This window comes from Paramacrobiotus metropolitanus, unplaced genomic scaffold (assembly GCF_019649055.1).
Source record: "Paramacrobiotus metropolitanus isolate TYO unplaced genomic scaffold, Prichtersi_v1.0 Parri_scaffold0000134, whole genome shotgun sequence".
Classification (NCBI taxonomy): domain Eukaryota; kingdom Metazoa; phylum Tardigrada; class Eutardigrada; order Parachela; family Macrobiotidae; genus Paramacrobiotus; species Paramacrobiotus metropolitanus.
Window position 1 is genome coordinate 265,756 of NW_026570354.1, and position 14,436 is coordinate 280,191.

A 14,436-nucleotide genomic window follows, 5' to 3' on the forward strand; every position below is an offset into this window, starting at 1 on the left:
CAACTGGAAACTGGAAAGTGGAAAGTGAAAAATAGCCAACTCATTCGAACGAGGATCTGGCGATGTTTTCAAGTTTTGATTTTGCTCAGTGATAGGCGCAGACATACGTAACCGCCGCCCGGCGGCGAGGCGGCTAGCAACCGGAAATGCGCCTGCTCTGTACGACGTGTGCACGCACAGCCGTACACAGAGCTGCAGCAACGCTCATACACAGTCAAAAGGAGAAAGTGCAACTGATAATTTTCCATTGGAATTTTGGCCGAGGACGGCATTGACTCGTGAATATTTGAATCTGATGATGAGCCTGATGAAATTGTGTTTCTTTTGACGAAATTCCCACTCTTCTCCCTTTTATAAATCACAGCTCCGACGCTGGAGCGTAGAAATGTAAAAGCTGATCCTTATAATTTGTTGTGGAAGAAGTACTGTGTGGACTTTTGTTTCTACAAGCCAAGTGAGTTGTTGATCAGTCATCAGTGTGGGTCTGCGATGATGATGTGTTGCTCTGGGTCGATGATGTCAAATCGTGCTCACGTTTTGCTTGACCATTATTCTCTTTTTGGATGGAGTTCCAGAAATGATTGTCTTGAAATTAATTATTTGTTTAGTCGCTTGTAATTAACAACATGATGTGTAGTTGGTAGAACTATATTGGCTGTTTTAATTAGTTGACTGAACTGTCTACGTTCGGTTCGTTGTGCGTGCTGATAACTGATGGTTATATTGCAGTCGTTGCATAAAACTTGGAAGGTTGGATTTGCACCTCTATTTGACAGCAGTTGATTGACTGACTTGACATCCAAATTCAATACGGGATTAGCGTTGTCGAAAGCGCTGACAAGAAGCCTGCCACATCTGCTTCTTGCTGTGGTACGTGCGGAATTTGCAGCATAATTTGTTGAATTCCTTTCTTAATTGGTCTTCCACATTTCTAACGATGATGTGAATGGTATTGCTAGGAATTAGAATGACGTTTTGGGAGTTGCTCTGTGATGTGAATAGTGGATGTGTTGAATTTCAGCCGTCGTGATTGATTGTTGAAACTGCGTAGGTGGGGTGCAGCGAAAGACTTGAGAGAGAGGTCTGCGTCAGTTCCCCGGGGGTCCTCCCTCCTCTGTGATCTGTCCATCTCTGTAGCGGCCATGGAGTCGCTGATCCCCGTGATCAACAAACTGCAGGACGTCTTCAACACCATCGGCGCCGAGGCCATCCACCTCCCGCAGATCGTCGTCGTCGGCAGCCAGGTGAGCAGTGATACTTAGCAGCAGCGCTGTAATTATTACTTACGGCCAGCGTAGTGCAGTGCCACCACAGACCACGCTCAACTTGCAGCCAAACACGTCCGCCTCCGCTTGTTGGCTGCGCAGACGCCAGACAGAGACTAAGGCCTTCTGGGATTGTGTGTTTAATAAAGTGTTTATTGGGCAGAGTTCGGGGAAGAGCTCGGTGATCGAGAGCCTGGTGGGGCGGGACTTCCTGCCGCGCGGCCCGGGCATCGTGACGCGGCGCCCGCTCATCCTGCAGTTGGTGCACGTGCCCAAGGACAGCAAGGAGCACCGCCGCGCCGAAGACGGTCAGTTTCACTCTAAACTGCTCTCCCTACTCGTCCTTTTATTTGAATTTTGTTTGAATTTGAATTTCCATTTTATTATCCAACAATTTTCTCCTGAATAACGTTTTATTCTTTCAAAAATGGCCACTTTTCCGATAAGCATTATTACAGACAAAATCATTCATTATTAGCGTCACAGCTTGCGTTGCTCTCATGAAACCCAACCAAGAAAAATATGTAATCTTTAATGTATCTTGTTTACAAAAATGAAATGGTTTGTTCTTTGCTACGTATTGTTTCAGTTGTGAATTACCGTATGTGGGTTTAACTTTGCTAGTTGGGCAGCTGCTGAACTCTGAAATTATTTGTTTGGAATGCATTTCATGCATTATGTACAGTATGCAAATTCTTTTCCTTCGTCCAGGTACTTTGGCCACCGCGGAATGGGGGAAATTCCTGCACACCAAAGACAAAATCTACTCGGACTTCTCCGAAATCCGCGCCGAAATCGAGCGCGAGACGGAGCGCATGTCCGGCGCCAACAAGGTAAGCGCAACACCCGTAGCGAAGCGGGACGTCGCTTCATGCAGCTGCTTTGGCAGGGAATATGTCCGGAACCCATCAGTCTGAAGATCTTCGCCTCCAACGTGGTCAGTCTGACCCTGGTGGACCTCCCGGGGCTGACGAAGGTGCGCAGACGAAGGATTCGTTCTCCTGATTATGTTTCGTAATTTGGTGCATTTCGGTGGTGCAGGTGCCGGTGGGTGACCAGCCCGAGGACATCGAGGTGCAGATCCGCGAGATCATCCTCAAGTACATCAGCAACCCCAACTCCATCATCCTGGCCGTCACGCCCGCCAACACCGACATGGCCACCTCCGAGGCCCTCAAACTGGCCAAGTCCGTCGACCCCGACGGTGCGTGGAGGCCTCCCAGTTTCTTTGCAACCTTATGAGTATTTTGTCAACGCAGGACGCCGCACGCTGGCTGTGATCACCAAGCTGGATCTGATGGACGCCGGGACGGACGCCATGGACATGCTGTGCGGCCGCGTCATCCCCGTCAAGCTGGGCATTGTGGGCGTGGTCAACCGCTCGCAGGCCGACATCAAGAGCAACAAGGTGGGTCGCCGCGTCTTGCACTCCGTTTGTTGGATCGTCATACGTGATTGTGTGTAGAACATTGAGGAGTCGCTGAAGGACGAAGGCGCCTTCCTGCAGCGCAAGTACCCCGCCATTGCCAGCCGCAACGGCACCTCGTATCTAGCCAAAACGCTCAATCGGGTAATTCAGTGTCTGATTTTCGTCTTGCTCGTTCTGTGTGTTGATTAATTGTTCAATTCGACAGCTGCTGATGCACCACATCCGCGACTGCCTCCCGGAGCTGAAGACGCGCGTCAACATCCTGTCCTCGCAGTTCCAGAGCGTCCTCAACTCTTACGGCGAGGCCGTCTCCGACAAGGGCCAGACGCTGCTGCAGATCGTCACCAAGTTCGCCGCCGCTTACTGCCAGACCATCGACGGCACCGCCAAGAATATCGAGACGGCGGAACTGTGCGGCGGCGCCCGCATCGCCTACATCTTCCACGAGACCTTCGGCAAAGCCCTGGAGTCGGTGGATCCGCTGGGCGGCCTCTCGCAGCTGGACATCCTCACCGCCATTCGCAACGCCACGGTACAGCGCTCTAATTAAACACGCGTCTCGACGTCGAAAAGAATGATTTGGGTGTTGTGCGCAGGGTCCGCGGCCGGCGCTGTTCGTACCGGAAGTGTCGTTTGAACTGCTGGTTAAAAGGCAGATCCGCCGTCTGGAGGAACCGAGTCTGCGCTGCGTGGAGCTGGTGCACGAGGAGATGCAGCGGATCGTGCAGCACTGCGGCACCGAGATACAGGTCAGTGTCAGGAGTCCTTACGTCGGGTGTTTCGTGTGTAGATATGCTTTCCCATTGCAGCAAGAGATGCTGCGCTTCCCGCACCTGTACGAGCGCATCATGGACGTGGTGACGTCGCTGCTGCGGCAGCGCCTGCCCCCCACCAACACCATGGTGGAGAACCTGGTGGGCATCGAGCTGGCCTACGTCAACACGCGTCACCCCGACTTCCACGACGCCGCCGCCCTGGTGGGCGCCCTCCTGCGCGACCCCCTGCGCTCCGCCGCCGAGGCGCCGACGCACCCGCTGCCGGGGCGGGCGCACGTGTCGGCGCTGGAGCAGCACCCGGGCGACAGTCAGGAGAGCAAGACCGGCGTCACCCCCAACGGCCTGCCGCCCGGGGGCGGGCTGAACGTCCTGATGGCCGCCGGGGCGGGTGACGGGGTCCGCGCCGCGCCGCAGCCCTTCTCGCCCATGAAGGGCGTCAACCTGCTGCCGGAAGTGGTAAGCATTACTGTCCTTGACATTCGCCGCATGTAAACAGATGGATAATTAGCGCACTGTGTTGTTTAGCCGTTGGCGGCGGGCGCCCGCAAGCTGTCGCCCCGCGAGCAGCGCGACTGCGAGGTGATCGAGCGGCTGATCCGCTCCTACTTCCTGATCGTGCGCAAGAGCATCCAGGACACGGTGCCCAAGGCCGTCATGCACTTCCTGGTCAACCACGCCAAGGTGGGCATGTCTTGTTGGCGTCGTTTACCATCGCTGTCATTCTGAAATGCCCCGCTGCTGTTGCTTTAGAACAACCTGCAGAGCGAGCTCGTCTCACAGCTGTACAAGCACGAGAAGTTCGACGAGTTGCTGGACGAGTCCAACCAGATCGCGCAGCGCCGCCAGGAGGCCGCCGACATGCTGCAGGCGCTGCAGAAGGCCTCGCACATCATCAGCGAGATCCGCGAGACGCATCTCTGGTGATGGTGAGGCTGACCGGAAGCGGAAGACGCCGTGTGTTTGTTGCGTGCGTGTGGCGTGCGCGTGGTGGCCGCTGTGACAAATCGACGTGGATCCCGTGTCATTCCTGACAGAGCTCCCTATCCCGCTATTTCAAGGCGTCGCCACGCTCCCTGATCACCGTTATTTTAACGCCCGATTTGTTTGTTGACAAAGCGGCTTTTATTGGGTTTTGTTTTAGAGATGCTCACGTGTCAGGCAGTGTTGTCATATTTATTATCCCATTCGATTCTTAGTCTTACCCAGCGCGCCAAAGCGGCCGTTTTCCGGCGCTTCTTCTCAGTCTTACTGATGACGGATGTGTGTGTAACCATTGCTTTGTGACTCCTGTTTTAACGGTTTCGCAGCGGAGACTTGATCCTCCAAATTTCCATTTATTGCTTATTCGTTATTGCAACGGTAGGCAGGTAACCCATTAAGAACTCGGATCGTAATCTAGCATGGGAATTTATACCTGGCTCACAAAACAGCGGTTACTCACTTTTTGACAGGGACGATCGACCGATTCGAGCTGTGAGACGACAGGAATGTGCAGAAACTTTCAAAATAGAATTTGAGTCACGCTGTCACACCGTGCGCCTGCAACTGCGTCACACGCCGGAAGTCGCTCAAATTACTTTGTCTGAAATGTTTGCCTCTGGCATATGTGCGCACACTGCGCACATCGACGGTGTGTAGAAAGCAGCGATTTTAAATTTTTCGTGTATGATTTTTATTTTATGATATTTTAGGCTTAAAAGTTAAGTATACAATGTGTGTGCGATCACTGCATTTCGTTGAGTTGATACGTGCGAAAAAAAATGTGCGATCACTACAACCGGTGGAATGTAGCAGTCCGAGGGTCCGAGGCAGTTCGTATTTTTAGCTTTCTTTTGTTTATTAGCGGACCGAAGTCCGGGGTCCCCTGCGCACCGTAGGGCGCCTTTGGCTCTATGACCACTCGCGCGCCATCAAGCGGTCACCCTAAGAATGTATTCTTAGGTTTCTTGTGGGGATGACAGCGCGCACGGTTCCGAATTTCCTGTAGTCGCGCTATTACACCATAGTGTCCGAACACATTTTCTGCCAGTGCCATTTACTCCCTGGCGCGTGCCGTGTTATCACATGAAATCTGCAATCAGCACAAAAACAAACCGCAAGGCAATGTCGTTCGTATTGTTGGAGATATTCTCAAATCGGTATGAAGGTGGAAACAGCAAGTCCCGCAGCACGGCTGTCCGCTTTTTCCAGAGTTACTTCCCTTTCCGCTACCGCAGAATTCCCGTTGTTCAGCCGGTCCTGCACCAGTGATGTCCCGTTTGCAGTTTTGCATGTCCCGACCGCACTTTCACGATCAAAAACTTTCCCGCACCCGCTCCCGCACCCGAGCGCTCGGACCGTCCCGCAACCGGCTCCGATTCCTGATTTTCAATGAATCAATAATTTTAATAACTGTTACAAATTTATTACAAAATTTTTGTGACAAAGTTTCGTCGAAAAGTTTAATGGATACGCATTTTCTAGAAGACTCGACCTGCATGATAAACCTTACAGTACTTTTACTTTTCAAAAAACTGAGTTTGACTCGTAAATATAAATTTCAGAATTACCCTAAATGTATTATCGCCATCAAGTATTCGATTTTCTTTCGAAACCGACGTTTGCGTCACGAGCTAGCCGCCGCTTATTAATTTTCCAGCACAGTGCCTAAGGGTGGGTCTCCGATTCGAAGCTAATCTCGCTATGGCAATGTAGCTCAACTACACGAGGTGACCGTATGGGTGTCCATTCATTTCGGAAACCATTCATTTTAAAAACCATTCATTGTGAAAACAACAGAATAATTTTATTCGGTTTTCTTATGTTAATGCTATTCTTATGCTTCGGTTGTCTCGTGCTTTTTTCTTATGTTATTATCCAAGTGTATTTTTAGGTTTCTTAGTTTTTCTTCCGTTTTTATGTTTTATTTTGTTATTCCTATGTTTTCTTAGGTTTCTTAGGTTTTTTTAATGTTTCTTCAGAATTCTTAGGTTTTATTAGGTTTTCTCATTTTAATAGTTTAATAGTTTTACCTCGGTTGCAGGTAACCCATAAACCTGTTGTGTTTTGCATACACAGCAGCATACACAGCCGGTGCATTATTCTTATGTTTCATTAGTTTCCTTAGGTTGTATTAAGCTTTTTAAGTTTTCTTATTTTTGTCATTTGGTTCTCAGCTTTTCTTATTTTTCTAAACTTTTCTTAGATTTTTATGCTCCTTAAGTTATTATTTTTTATGAATTCCTTTGTTATTCTTATTATGTTTTCTTTTGTTTCTTGATTGTTTCGGAAATTTGTTATTTCCGAAATTAATGGTTTCCGAAGTGAACGTTTTCGAAATGAACGGTTTCCGAAATTGGTTTCCGAAATGATGGTGTGCCGCTGTATCGGTGGCCACGGTTACAGATACGGTACTCGAAGCCACCTCGCGAGGAGGAGACTATGGACTGTGGAGTCGCTGTATCGCAACTAGATTCGCTTTGAATCTGAGATCCACCCTAGGACACCAACTTTCGCGCGAAGCGCGAAGCTGACGCACTTTTTGGCTGCGAAAATTGCTAGAAATTCTATACAAAATTTTTTTAATTCAAAGAAATATCCCGTGTTTTCCCGAGTAGCTGGCGGGTGTACTAATCAGGCTTCATTCCCGACCGCACCCGATCCGAGCAGAAAGCCTCCCGCTACCGCTTCCGAGCCAAAAGCGGGTGCGGGGTGCGGGAATTTTCCGTGATTTACCGAGCCCGTGAAAAAAACGGGACATCATTGTCCTGCACTGCCCGTGCCCACTGGGAACTATGCGTAGTCGTACGGCCAGCCGCCCACGGGGGACACTGATTGGCCTAAAGATACTTACTGGACAACTGGAGGTACTTACAAAAGGTACTTACTGGAGACATGTGGAGAAACACCTATTCGAAAGGCTGGGCAGTATGGCTATTGGCTATGCGCCTCGAAGTTACTTGAAAAACCATTGTTTCCTAGTTAAAGTGTTTCACAGCTTAGTAACTTGTATTCGGTTGAGTACAATTCTTGTTGTAATTCAGCAGCAGCAGCAGGAAAAATGGAAATACTTCATTTTCATCACACGTTACATGGTCATGAGTGGCCCACGTGCAAGCCAAGTCAGGTTAGAGTGACAAAACACACGTTAAGTGGTAAGTCGGCGTCTGTAGGTGCGCCAAAAACGCAAAATCAATAAGAAGCGATAATCTGCATAAGCAATAAGTAATCCCAGTCACAACAAACAATCCACCACGCACACAGCGCAACAAGAGTAAGAGGATCTTAGGGCCGCATGCTGATTACTGCAAGCAGCAGCAAATCAGCCAGCCAAGCTGATTAAAGAAACACGAACAAATGGCGCGATTAATAAGACTATCAGGCGGAAACTCAAAACTGACAGGTCCCGGATTCAGTGCGTCCGTTGCAGTCCAAGGAGGGTATAATTCAATGGATAATTATGCTAAATCGTTATCAAGGGATGAGAGATTATCAGGTGAGTGTGCACTCGCAGGAATGTCAGGCCATCGTGTCGTTGACGCCGCTACGGAAACAAAACTCGAATCAGCACCAACTAATGTCCGAATTACTCCTTTCTCCTACTGAACACCGAAAATACGCCGGCAACCGGAACTACACAACTGAGTTGCTGCAATACAACTACTGAATTTTTTTTGCTAAAGCTGCCGCTTATTTTTACCTAAGTTAAGAGAAAAGCAAAGAGGGATAATCTTTTATTATTGACTGATAAATGAACAAATGTACAGTATTTAGATTTACCTGAATTAATAATTCATGAATAATTTATCTTTTCCAAATTTCTAGTTTACTGTCGATTTTATTCTGGGGTGACACCGGTCTGGATTATTGTTTGGCTTTCATTACGTACACGATGCCGAACCCACCTGGAAGGCTGGCCGCACTGCTGGTCAGTGGTCAGTGCTGCTTTGCGGGCTTGGTCTTCTTCAGCTTGTGCAGTAATTGGGCGCCGTGCTGGCGCGCCAACTGCGGGACCTTGCGCGCCAGGAGGCCGGGCGTGAGGAGGAGCGCCGAGGTGAGGATGTAGAGGAGCAGGGCGTTGTTGATCTTGTCGAAGAGGATGGCCAGCACGACGAGCAGGCCGCACAGCGCCAGACTGAAGCTGCGCGGCAGACTGGCCTTCAGCCGCTTCAAATTGGCCCACAGCGTCTCCGCCTGCTCCCGCGAGTCCAGGATGCGCCCGCACACCGCGTCCAGCTCGCGCTCCTGCTCGTCCGTCCTGCCGACCAACCAGACCACTGCAAATTACGCGCTTCGCCATGTCTGGTAGTCCTACGTTTAAGTACATTTTCTATTCTTCACATTTACTAACAATCGCACTATGCCGACTGCCTGGGAGGCGCTCCCAGACGCCTGGCTCTTAACGCGCACGAGCCATCTCCACCGGAGTAGCCTGTATTCTTGCGCCAATCGCTTTTCTATCTAACATAATCTATCATCCACGAAAATCTCCAAGCCGAACATTTCAAACGAAGGAAATCCAGGCACTTCCGGCGCTTAACGTAACTGCAACCGCTCAGTGCGGCAGCGTAATGCCATTTGTATCTAATCTTGAAATTAAAAAGTTATTACGTACTGTAGTGGGAAAGTCCCAATTTTTCCTGTAAGTGCATCGCATTGCCTTCTTTCATCTTTATATTTAAAGGAAATTACTGGAAGTCTGGGATGCACAGAAATAATGGCTAGATACTGCCGGACATCAGCGCATTTACGATTGAAAGAATCTGCCATATAATAGCGCTTTAAGCAAACATTCGGTTTACCTGTTGCGGCGTTGCACAAACAGCTATTAAAATTAATCGATCAGCTGTGTTTCGCCAGTCACAAGCTACAGATATAGAGCACAGTCCCACTGCCTGCAAACAGGACATCACGGCAATGTTCAAAATGGCTCTCCTTGTACTTTGTAGGATCGCAGATGCCCGAGCGAACAGAGGCAATCCGCGGGAGCGCAGGCTCGTAGCGCGTGACTCATACTCGAATGTATATGTAAACAAGCGGCCATTCACAAACGGTGACAAACCCACTGTAAATGTTATCGATCGCCACTGCATGCACTGCAGGCGAGCATTAACCCGGGAGCTTAATTCATGATCGATCTGCTCTACTTCCACAACGGCCACGTTGTTCTCCAGCTGCAAACGCATCTTTACATGGCGGAGCAGCAGCGGATAACATTAACGAGCTAACGGATGTTCTCGCGCGATCCGCATCCTCCCTGACTATATCTTAGTCGGACACGCATACACGCAGTCTAATCGTCAGCCTGCCGCGTGACTCTGGCAACCCTGGCTACAGCCGCTGTCATGTTCGTTAATATTCAAACAAGAAGCAATTCGAACCAGGCTAGCTAGAAACAAATTAATCAAGCTAAGCTGGCATTCAGAACAACTAAGATGTTCCTGTCCTACTTATCACTACTGACTAGTGACTGCCTGGCTCGCGCCCCTCGGCGCGCTTCAAGACGCATAGCTCCCAACGTAGAAGAGCAATTACCTTCAAACCAACCTGTACTCCTTTGGAATTCACTTTCCTATCCGACATTATTTACGTTTCACGAAAACCTCTACGGTCAAAATTCTGAAAGAAGAAAATCTACGGACTTCCGGTGCTTGACGCAGTTGCCACCGCTCGGTACGGCAGCGTCATGTGAATCTGCTCTTGGAAAATTCCCATATGCTTTCCCTCTGCGATTTTCCTCATAAAAACTGACTTTCTCTGTGCTACTTGTAATAAAAATACACGAATAAATAATATAAATTACAGGAAAGCATTCTAATTGGTAAATGCGTCGGTAGGAAGCAGGCAGATGCACGAGGACGACGTGAATGATAGATCGAGGGTAAAAGAGTGCGAGCCACTTTTCAGATGCGCTTACGGCTTACCAGGCGTTGGCGTCGAAGATGGTGGCCGAGACGACGGGCACGATGGCGTCGGCCAGCGTGACGACGACGCCGAGCAGGGCCAGCGTGGAGAGCACGGAGAGGTCCAGCAGCCAGACGAGGAGGAAGAAGAGGGAGTTCAGCCCCAGGAGCAGCGCGGGGAACCAGGGGCGCTGCCACTGCAGCAGCTGCGCCAGCAGCAGCGTCACGGGCCGCCACTCGCTCAGGCAGGCCTTGACGCCGCGCAGCCGCTCCTCGCGCCGGTCCACCTGCGCCTTGTCCAGCCCCGCCAGCTCCAGGTCGCCCTTGTCCGCGTCCGCGTCGAACTGCTCGCTGTAAAGATGGCTGCTGCGCTTGTTGTGAGCGTCGTCTCCCTCCGACATCTTCTCGCTTTCACTCTGCAGCAGGCAAATACTGGCTTGAGGACCATTACTCATTGTACGCACTACGCACCAATACGCCTGAATTTCGTCAATCGTTTCTTGGAAACGATTCCTGGCGGATCATACGCCAGCGACTGTCTGTCTGCTCAATTTAACAGAGGCGACATGCTACACAACTAGAGCAATAAAGTTGAATAAACACTGCAACGTACCAAGTTTCTGCTACTTATCAACAAACTGTCACAAACAACAAACTCTTATCCGAGTACTCAGATTTCCACTTCCCACTTCCAAGCAAAAATTAAAACATTAACGATGACATTCTCGTTCTGGGTTTGATTTCTAAAAAGCCCCAGTACTGTATATCTGAAAACTGCTGTGCTCACTCATCACATCTGCTTACTTCGCTGTTTATCAACTTGGAAAGAAATTCTCGGATTCACCAACACGCAGCTTCCCGGAACCAATGCGAATAAAAAATCAACAATCACTGGACGAGTTAACAGAGTCCGATAAAACCACTGACAAATTTTCAATGCTAATGCTCTAAATTACATTCCAATACTACTCGTAGCTGGTACTTGCTGACTCTACAACTGGGTTACGCAGAATTTGGGCACTGTGTGCTACAAATGCGGGAGGAAACATCAATAAACATCCTTCACGTGCCGCGGCCAGTGTATTCCACGCCCACCTTCCGTCCGATTGGCTCCCAATGGCGGGCGGCAACCACTACTCGTACGGCTGAAATGTGTGTGAGTGCAACTGTGCACGTAAAGTGGCGATAATCGGCTTACCATTTTCGTCCTAGCCAGCTTTCCACAAACTCGCTGGCCATTGGCCCAGTCCAAACTGGCCCGTCTGACTCTGGCCATTTGAATTTTGATGCGGAACTTTTCACTTTTAAAATTGTTCCGTCATTTGTCTTGGTTGCAGACAGGTTGCTCAGCTTTTTTATCGCTTCGCGATAGCATTCCAGTCTCCACTACCTTGCTCTTGAAGCTGTCAGTCAGTGTTGGGATTCTGCGTTCCTTTCCGTTTTCAAGTTTTCACACTCTTGGCCTTGGGAAATGGATCTGAAAAAGGTACGTGAGTACAGTGCAGCGCAGTCCGTAAACTGTACAGATAGCTCTGCACAACTGGTTTTCGCTGGCAGCGTTTTCTTCCCCTTCTCGGTTCTTCCGTGAAATTGAAGGTTACTTTATCGTGTAGCTCTTGCGCCTAAGTACTGTGCATGGAGGTAACACGGAGTACTTTTGAGGATGTGATCATGTGAGTAAGAATCAGCGGTTGACGGTGGGGTGGGGAAAGTGCGTTCTACAGCTTTTCATAACTGAACAAGTTTAGAAAGAAGCAAATTTTCTGAAGAATTCTGATTATGTGGAAAGAATCAACTGCCAATGTGAGGTTGCATAAATTTCTGAGTGTGATGGACGAGTGTGGCTAATTACGAATTTACGAGTAATAGTATTATGTATTTCCTGAAACTGACGGCACTGGATTCTTGTTTATGTTTATCTGTAGGATCATTGCATTCATAGCAAAATTCAAAGATTTCTTGATATGTGAATTATGGCCCCGTGTGTTCTTCCATGTCGTTTCAGCTGTTGTAAATAATAATAAATATTAATTGGATTGAGTTACTGTGAGCTAGGAGAGCGAAAACTTTATTTCAGCCAGTGGATTTGTTTTTCGTTTTTATTCCATTTAGTTTGTTAAATTATTTATAGGCCGTTTTGTCATGAATACTTTTAACGTGTTTATTAAAATTTGTTTTTTAATTTCTTCAATGGTAATTTGATGTTAATGATCAAATGGTAATTTTAGCCAGTCTGTTTGTTGGTTAGTTTTTGAATTGGATTATTTTTTATATTTTAATGGTCTGCCTTGCTACAGATATTGTTGATGTGTTGATTAGCTAAATTTAAATTCGTTATTAATGTCGATTTTCTTGTCTGTCGGTTGCAGCGCCTCAGCCTGGCGTCCCTTGAACGGATGGCGCGGGAGCGTGCGTTAACACTGGACGAGCATTGTAACAGTGTGGACGTCTGGGACGATAGCGGGCGGCTGCTTTTTGGGCGTGTCGTGGACGTGGCGGAGAACGGGCTGTATGTCGACCTGTTGTGCGCCGGTCGACGCCGCGAGCTGGTCCCCTACGGGCGCCTGTTCCACATGCGGTCCTGCGGCCTGTTGAAGGACGGCGTCGCCGCCGGCGATCAGCGCTTTCCGGTGGAGGCACTGCTGCGTCCCCATCCCCTTTCTCCCTGGACCTGGGTCAGCGCGCAACTAGAGCTCCTCTGCCCCGAGCCCGAGCCGTCACCGCTGCGCATCTGCTTGAGCGCCAGTCCGCTGCGACTGCTGGACGCGGCGGGCGAGGCGACCCACCCAGCAAGTGTTACCCAGTTACTCCCACCCAGCGCCATTCAGCATAGTTATGGCAGAATGTTATTTTTGTTCAGTTTAAACGAATTTTTCCTCCGTTGTGGGGCTAGACTGACTGCAGCATGGCGGGAAAAGTACAGCGGACGACAGTGTTAACGGTGTGTTGTTGCCTTGCAGACGCTGTGCGGATTGCAGGCGCTGGGCCTCGGGGCCGGTCCACCGGCGGCGGGACTGGGCGGCTGCCAGTGCGCGGATGCGGTCTTCCGAGTGGCCCCGCCCCTCTCGCAGCTGTCGCCGCTGGCGCTGGGCGGCGTGGCGCAGTGCGCCGAGGAATGGGAGCTGCGCTGCGAGGGACGCCTGTGGTATGGGGAAATGGACGAGCGGGCCGGCTCGAGGAGCCTCGTGGAGGCACGCGCCTGGCGTCCCTGAACGGCTCGCCGCTGGGCGCTGAGCCACCCCCACACGCCCGTCAGCTGGTCCTTCCGGTCGCGCACTAGTTTCTTTAATGACCATTTGTTTTCCTTAGTATTCAGTTCCGTCGCTGCTTGTCTTGGTGCAGCTTGTTTTCCCGCGGAAGTTCGGTGTTTATTGCGAATTTGATCCGGTCTACCAATATAGTCCAATGGTGCATTTTTCCAGTAAATTTTTATTAATTGTCGTTTTTTTTGGCGATTTTTGTCACGCAGAGTTTCTTTCGGCCGCTTGGTGATAAATTAACAATACAGATACGAATATAGGAGAGTGATCGTAGATGGTTAGCGCTGTCGGTGTCGCCAGTGAATGCTCGTGTTTGAGGGAGTGAAAATAATTATTCCGTTGCGCTTCCGCTTATTATTAGATAATATTAATTATCGTACTTCTACTGAAAGATAAGTAATTTCCATAGCTGCATCATGTAAGTAAGAACGAAATAGACCTTCTTTAGTGAGCGCTTTGCTTGTTTTTATGTAACATTTTACCTTAAATTTATCATAAATTCCGACATTTGTGGTGGCGGGTCCTGCTTTATTAGCGAATACTCGTGTAAGTCGTAATGTAATATACGTGCTGTATATATGTACAGATTAATAATAGTAATAACATTATGCAGAATCATGGTACTAATAACAATAATACAAGTATCGGTCGCGCTAGCGCGCGACCAGTTGTGCTCAAGGCATGGAATTATGATTAAAAATTAAAAGAAAATATTAACTGAAATATTTCGAAACATTCAGAATTAATATTCAGAATTTTTTAGAATTATTTAGAATTATTTAGAATTATTTAGAATTATTTAGAATTATTTAGAATTATTTAGAA

General features: G+C 48.9%; 3 protein-coding genes across 7 annotated transcripts; 2 read left to right on the forward strand and 1 right to left on the reverse strand.

Moving 5' to 3' along the window:
- Positions 1-68: 68 nt before the first annotated feature.
- LOC129599015 (dynamin-1-like protein) lies at positions 69-4,864 on the forward strand. The gene is made up of 14 exons (XM_055497136.1): positions 69-454; positions 730-870; positions 1,052-1,244; positions 1,429-1,573; positions 1,977-2,098; positions 2,155-2,241; positions 2,307-2,469; positions 2,525-2,673; positions 2,731-2,835; positions 2,900-3,226; positions 3,291-3,443; positions 3,504-3,926; positions 3,996-4,151; positions 4,221-4,864. Exons 3-14 carry the CDS (start codon positions 1,143-1,145, stop codon positions 4,392-4,394), a joined length of 2,106 nt encoding a protein of 701 aa, XP_055353111.1. The 5' UTR covers positions 69-454; positions 730-870; positions 1,052-1,142; the 3' UTR covers positions 4,395-4,864.
- Positions 4,865-7,505: 2,641 nt separating this feature from the next.
- On the reverse strand, positions 7,506-11,383 carry LOC129598999 (ADP-ribosylation factor-like protein 6-interacting protein 1). 2 transcript variants are annotated; one of them, XM_055497111.1, is made up of 4 exons: positions 11,156-11,383; positions 10,373-10,767; positions 8,354-8,706; positions 7,506-7,992 (listed from the first exon to the last, which is right to left on the reverse strand). In XM_055497111.1, the coding sequence occupies exons 2-3, from the start codon at positions 10,750-10,752 to the stop codon at positions 8,385-8,387; spliced, it is 702 nt and encodes a 233-aa protein (XP_055353086.1). In that variant the 5' UTR covers positions 10,753-10,767; positions 11,156-11,383; the 3' UTR covers positions 7,506-7,992; positions 8,354-8,384. The 2 variants fall into 2 exon arrangements, with proteins under 2 accessions (XP_055353086.1, XP_055353087.1); XM_055497112.1 differs by lacking the exon at positions 11,156-11,383 and adding an exon at positions 10,965-11,141.
- LOC129599000 (uncharacterized) lies at positions 10,940-13,853 on the forward strand. 4 transcript variants are annotated; one of them, XM_055497114.1, is made up of 4 exons: positions 10,940-11,503; positions 11,689-11,837; positions 12,721-13,140; positions 13,312-13,853. In XM_055497114.1, exons 2-4 carry the CDS (start codon positions 11,823-11,825, stop codon positions 13,561-13,563), a joined length of 687 nt encoding a protein of 228 aa, XP_055353089.1. In that variant the 5' UTR covers positions 10,940-11,503; positions 11,689-11,822; the 3' UTR covers positions 13,564-13,853. The 4 variants fall into 4 exon arrangements, with proteins under 4 accessions (XP_055353089.1, XP_055353088.1, XP_055353090.1 ...); XM_055497113.1 differs by having other exon boundaries at positions 10,940-11,837; XM_055497115.1 differs by lacking the exons at positions 10,940-11,503; positions 11,689-11,837 and adding an exon at positions 11,863-12,024.
- The last annotated feature ends 583 nt before the right edge of the window (positions 13,854-14,436 follow it).

Excerpts from the sequence above, each read along its gene's own strand:
- LOC129599000 (XM_055497113.1), top strand. Across the intron at positions 13,141-13,311 it reads CGGGCGAGGCGACCCACCCA|ACGCTGTGCGGATTGCAGGC; the intron begins GCAAGTGTTACC and ends GTTGCCTTGCAG.
- LOC129599015 (XM_055497136.1), top strand. The coding sequence starts at position 1,143 with ATGGAGTCGCTGATCCCCGTGATCAACAAACTGCAGGACGTCTTCAAC. Across the intron at positions 2,470-2,524 it reads CAAGTCCGTCGACCCCGACG|GACGCCGCACGCTGGCTGTG; the intron begins GTGCGTGGAGGC and ends TTGTCAACGCAG. Across the intron at positions 4,152-4,220 it reads TCCTGGTCAACCACGCCAAG|AACAACCTGCAGAGCGAGCT; the intron begins GTGGGCATGTCT and ends CTGTTGCTTTAG.
- LOC129598999 (XM_055497111.1), bottom strand. The coding sequence starts at position 10,752 with ATGTCGGAGGGAGACGACGCTCACAACAAGCGCAGCAGCCATCTTTAC. Across the intron at positions 8,707-10,372 it reads ATCTTCGACGCCAACGCCTG|GACGGACGAGCAGGAGCGCG; the intron begins GTAAGCCGTAAG and ends GTTGGTCGGCAG.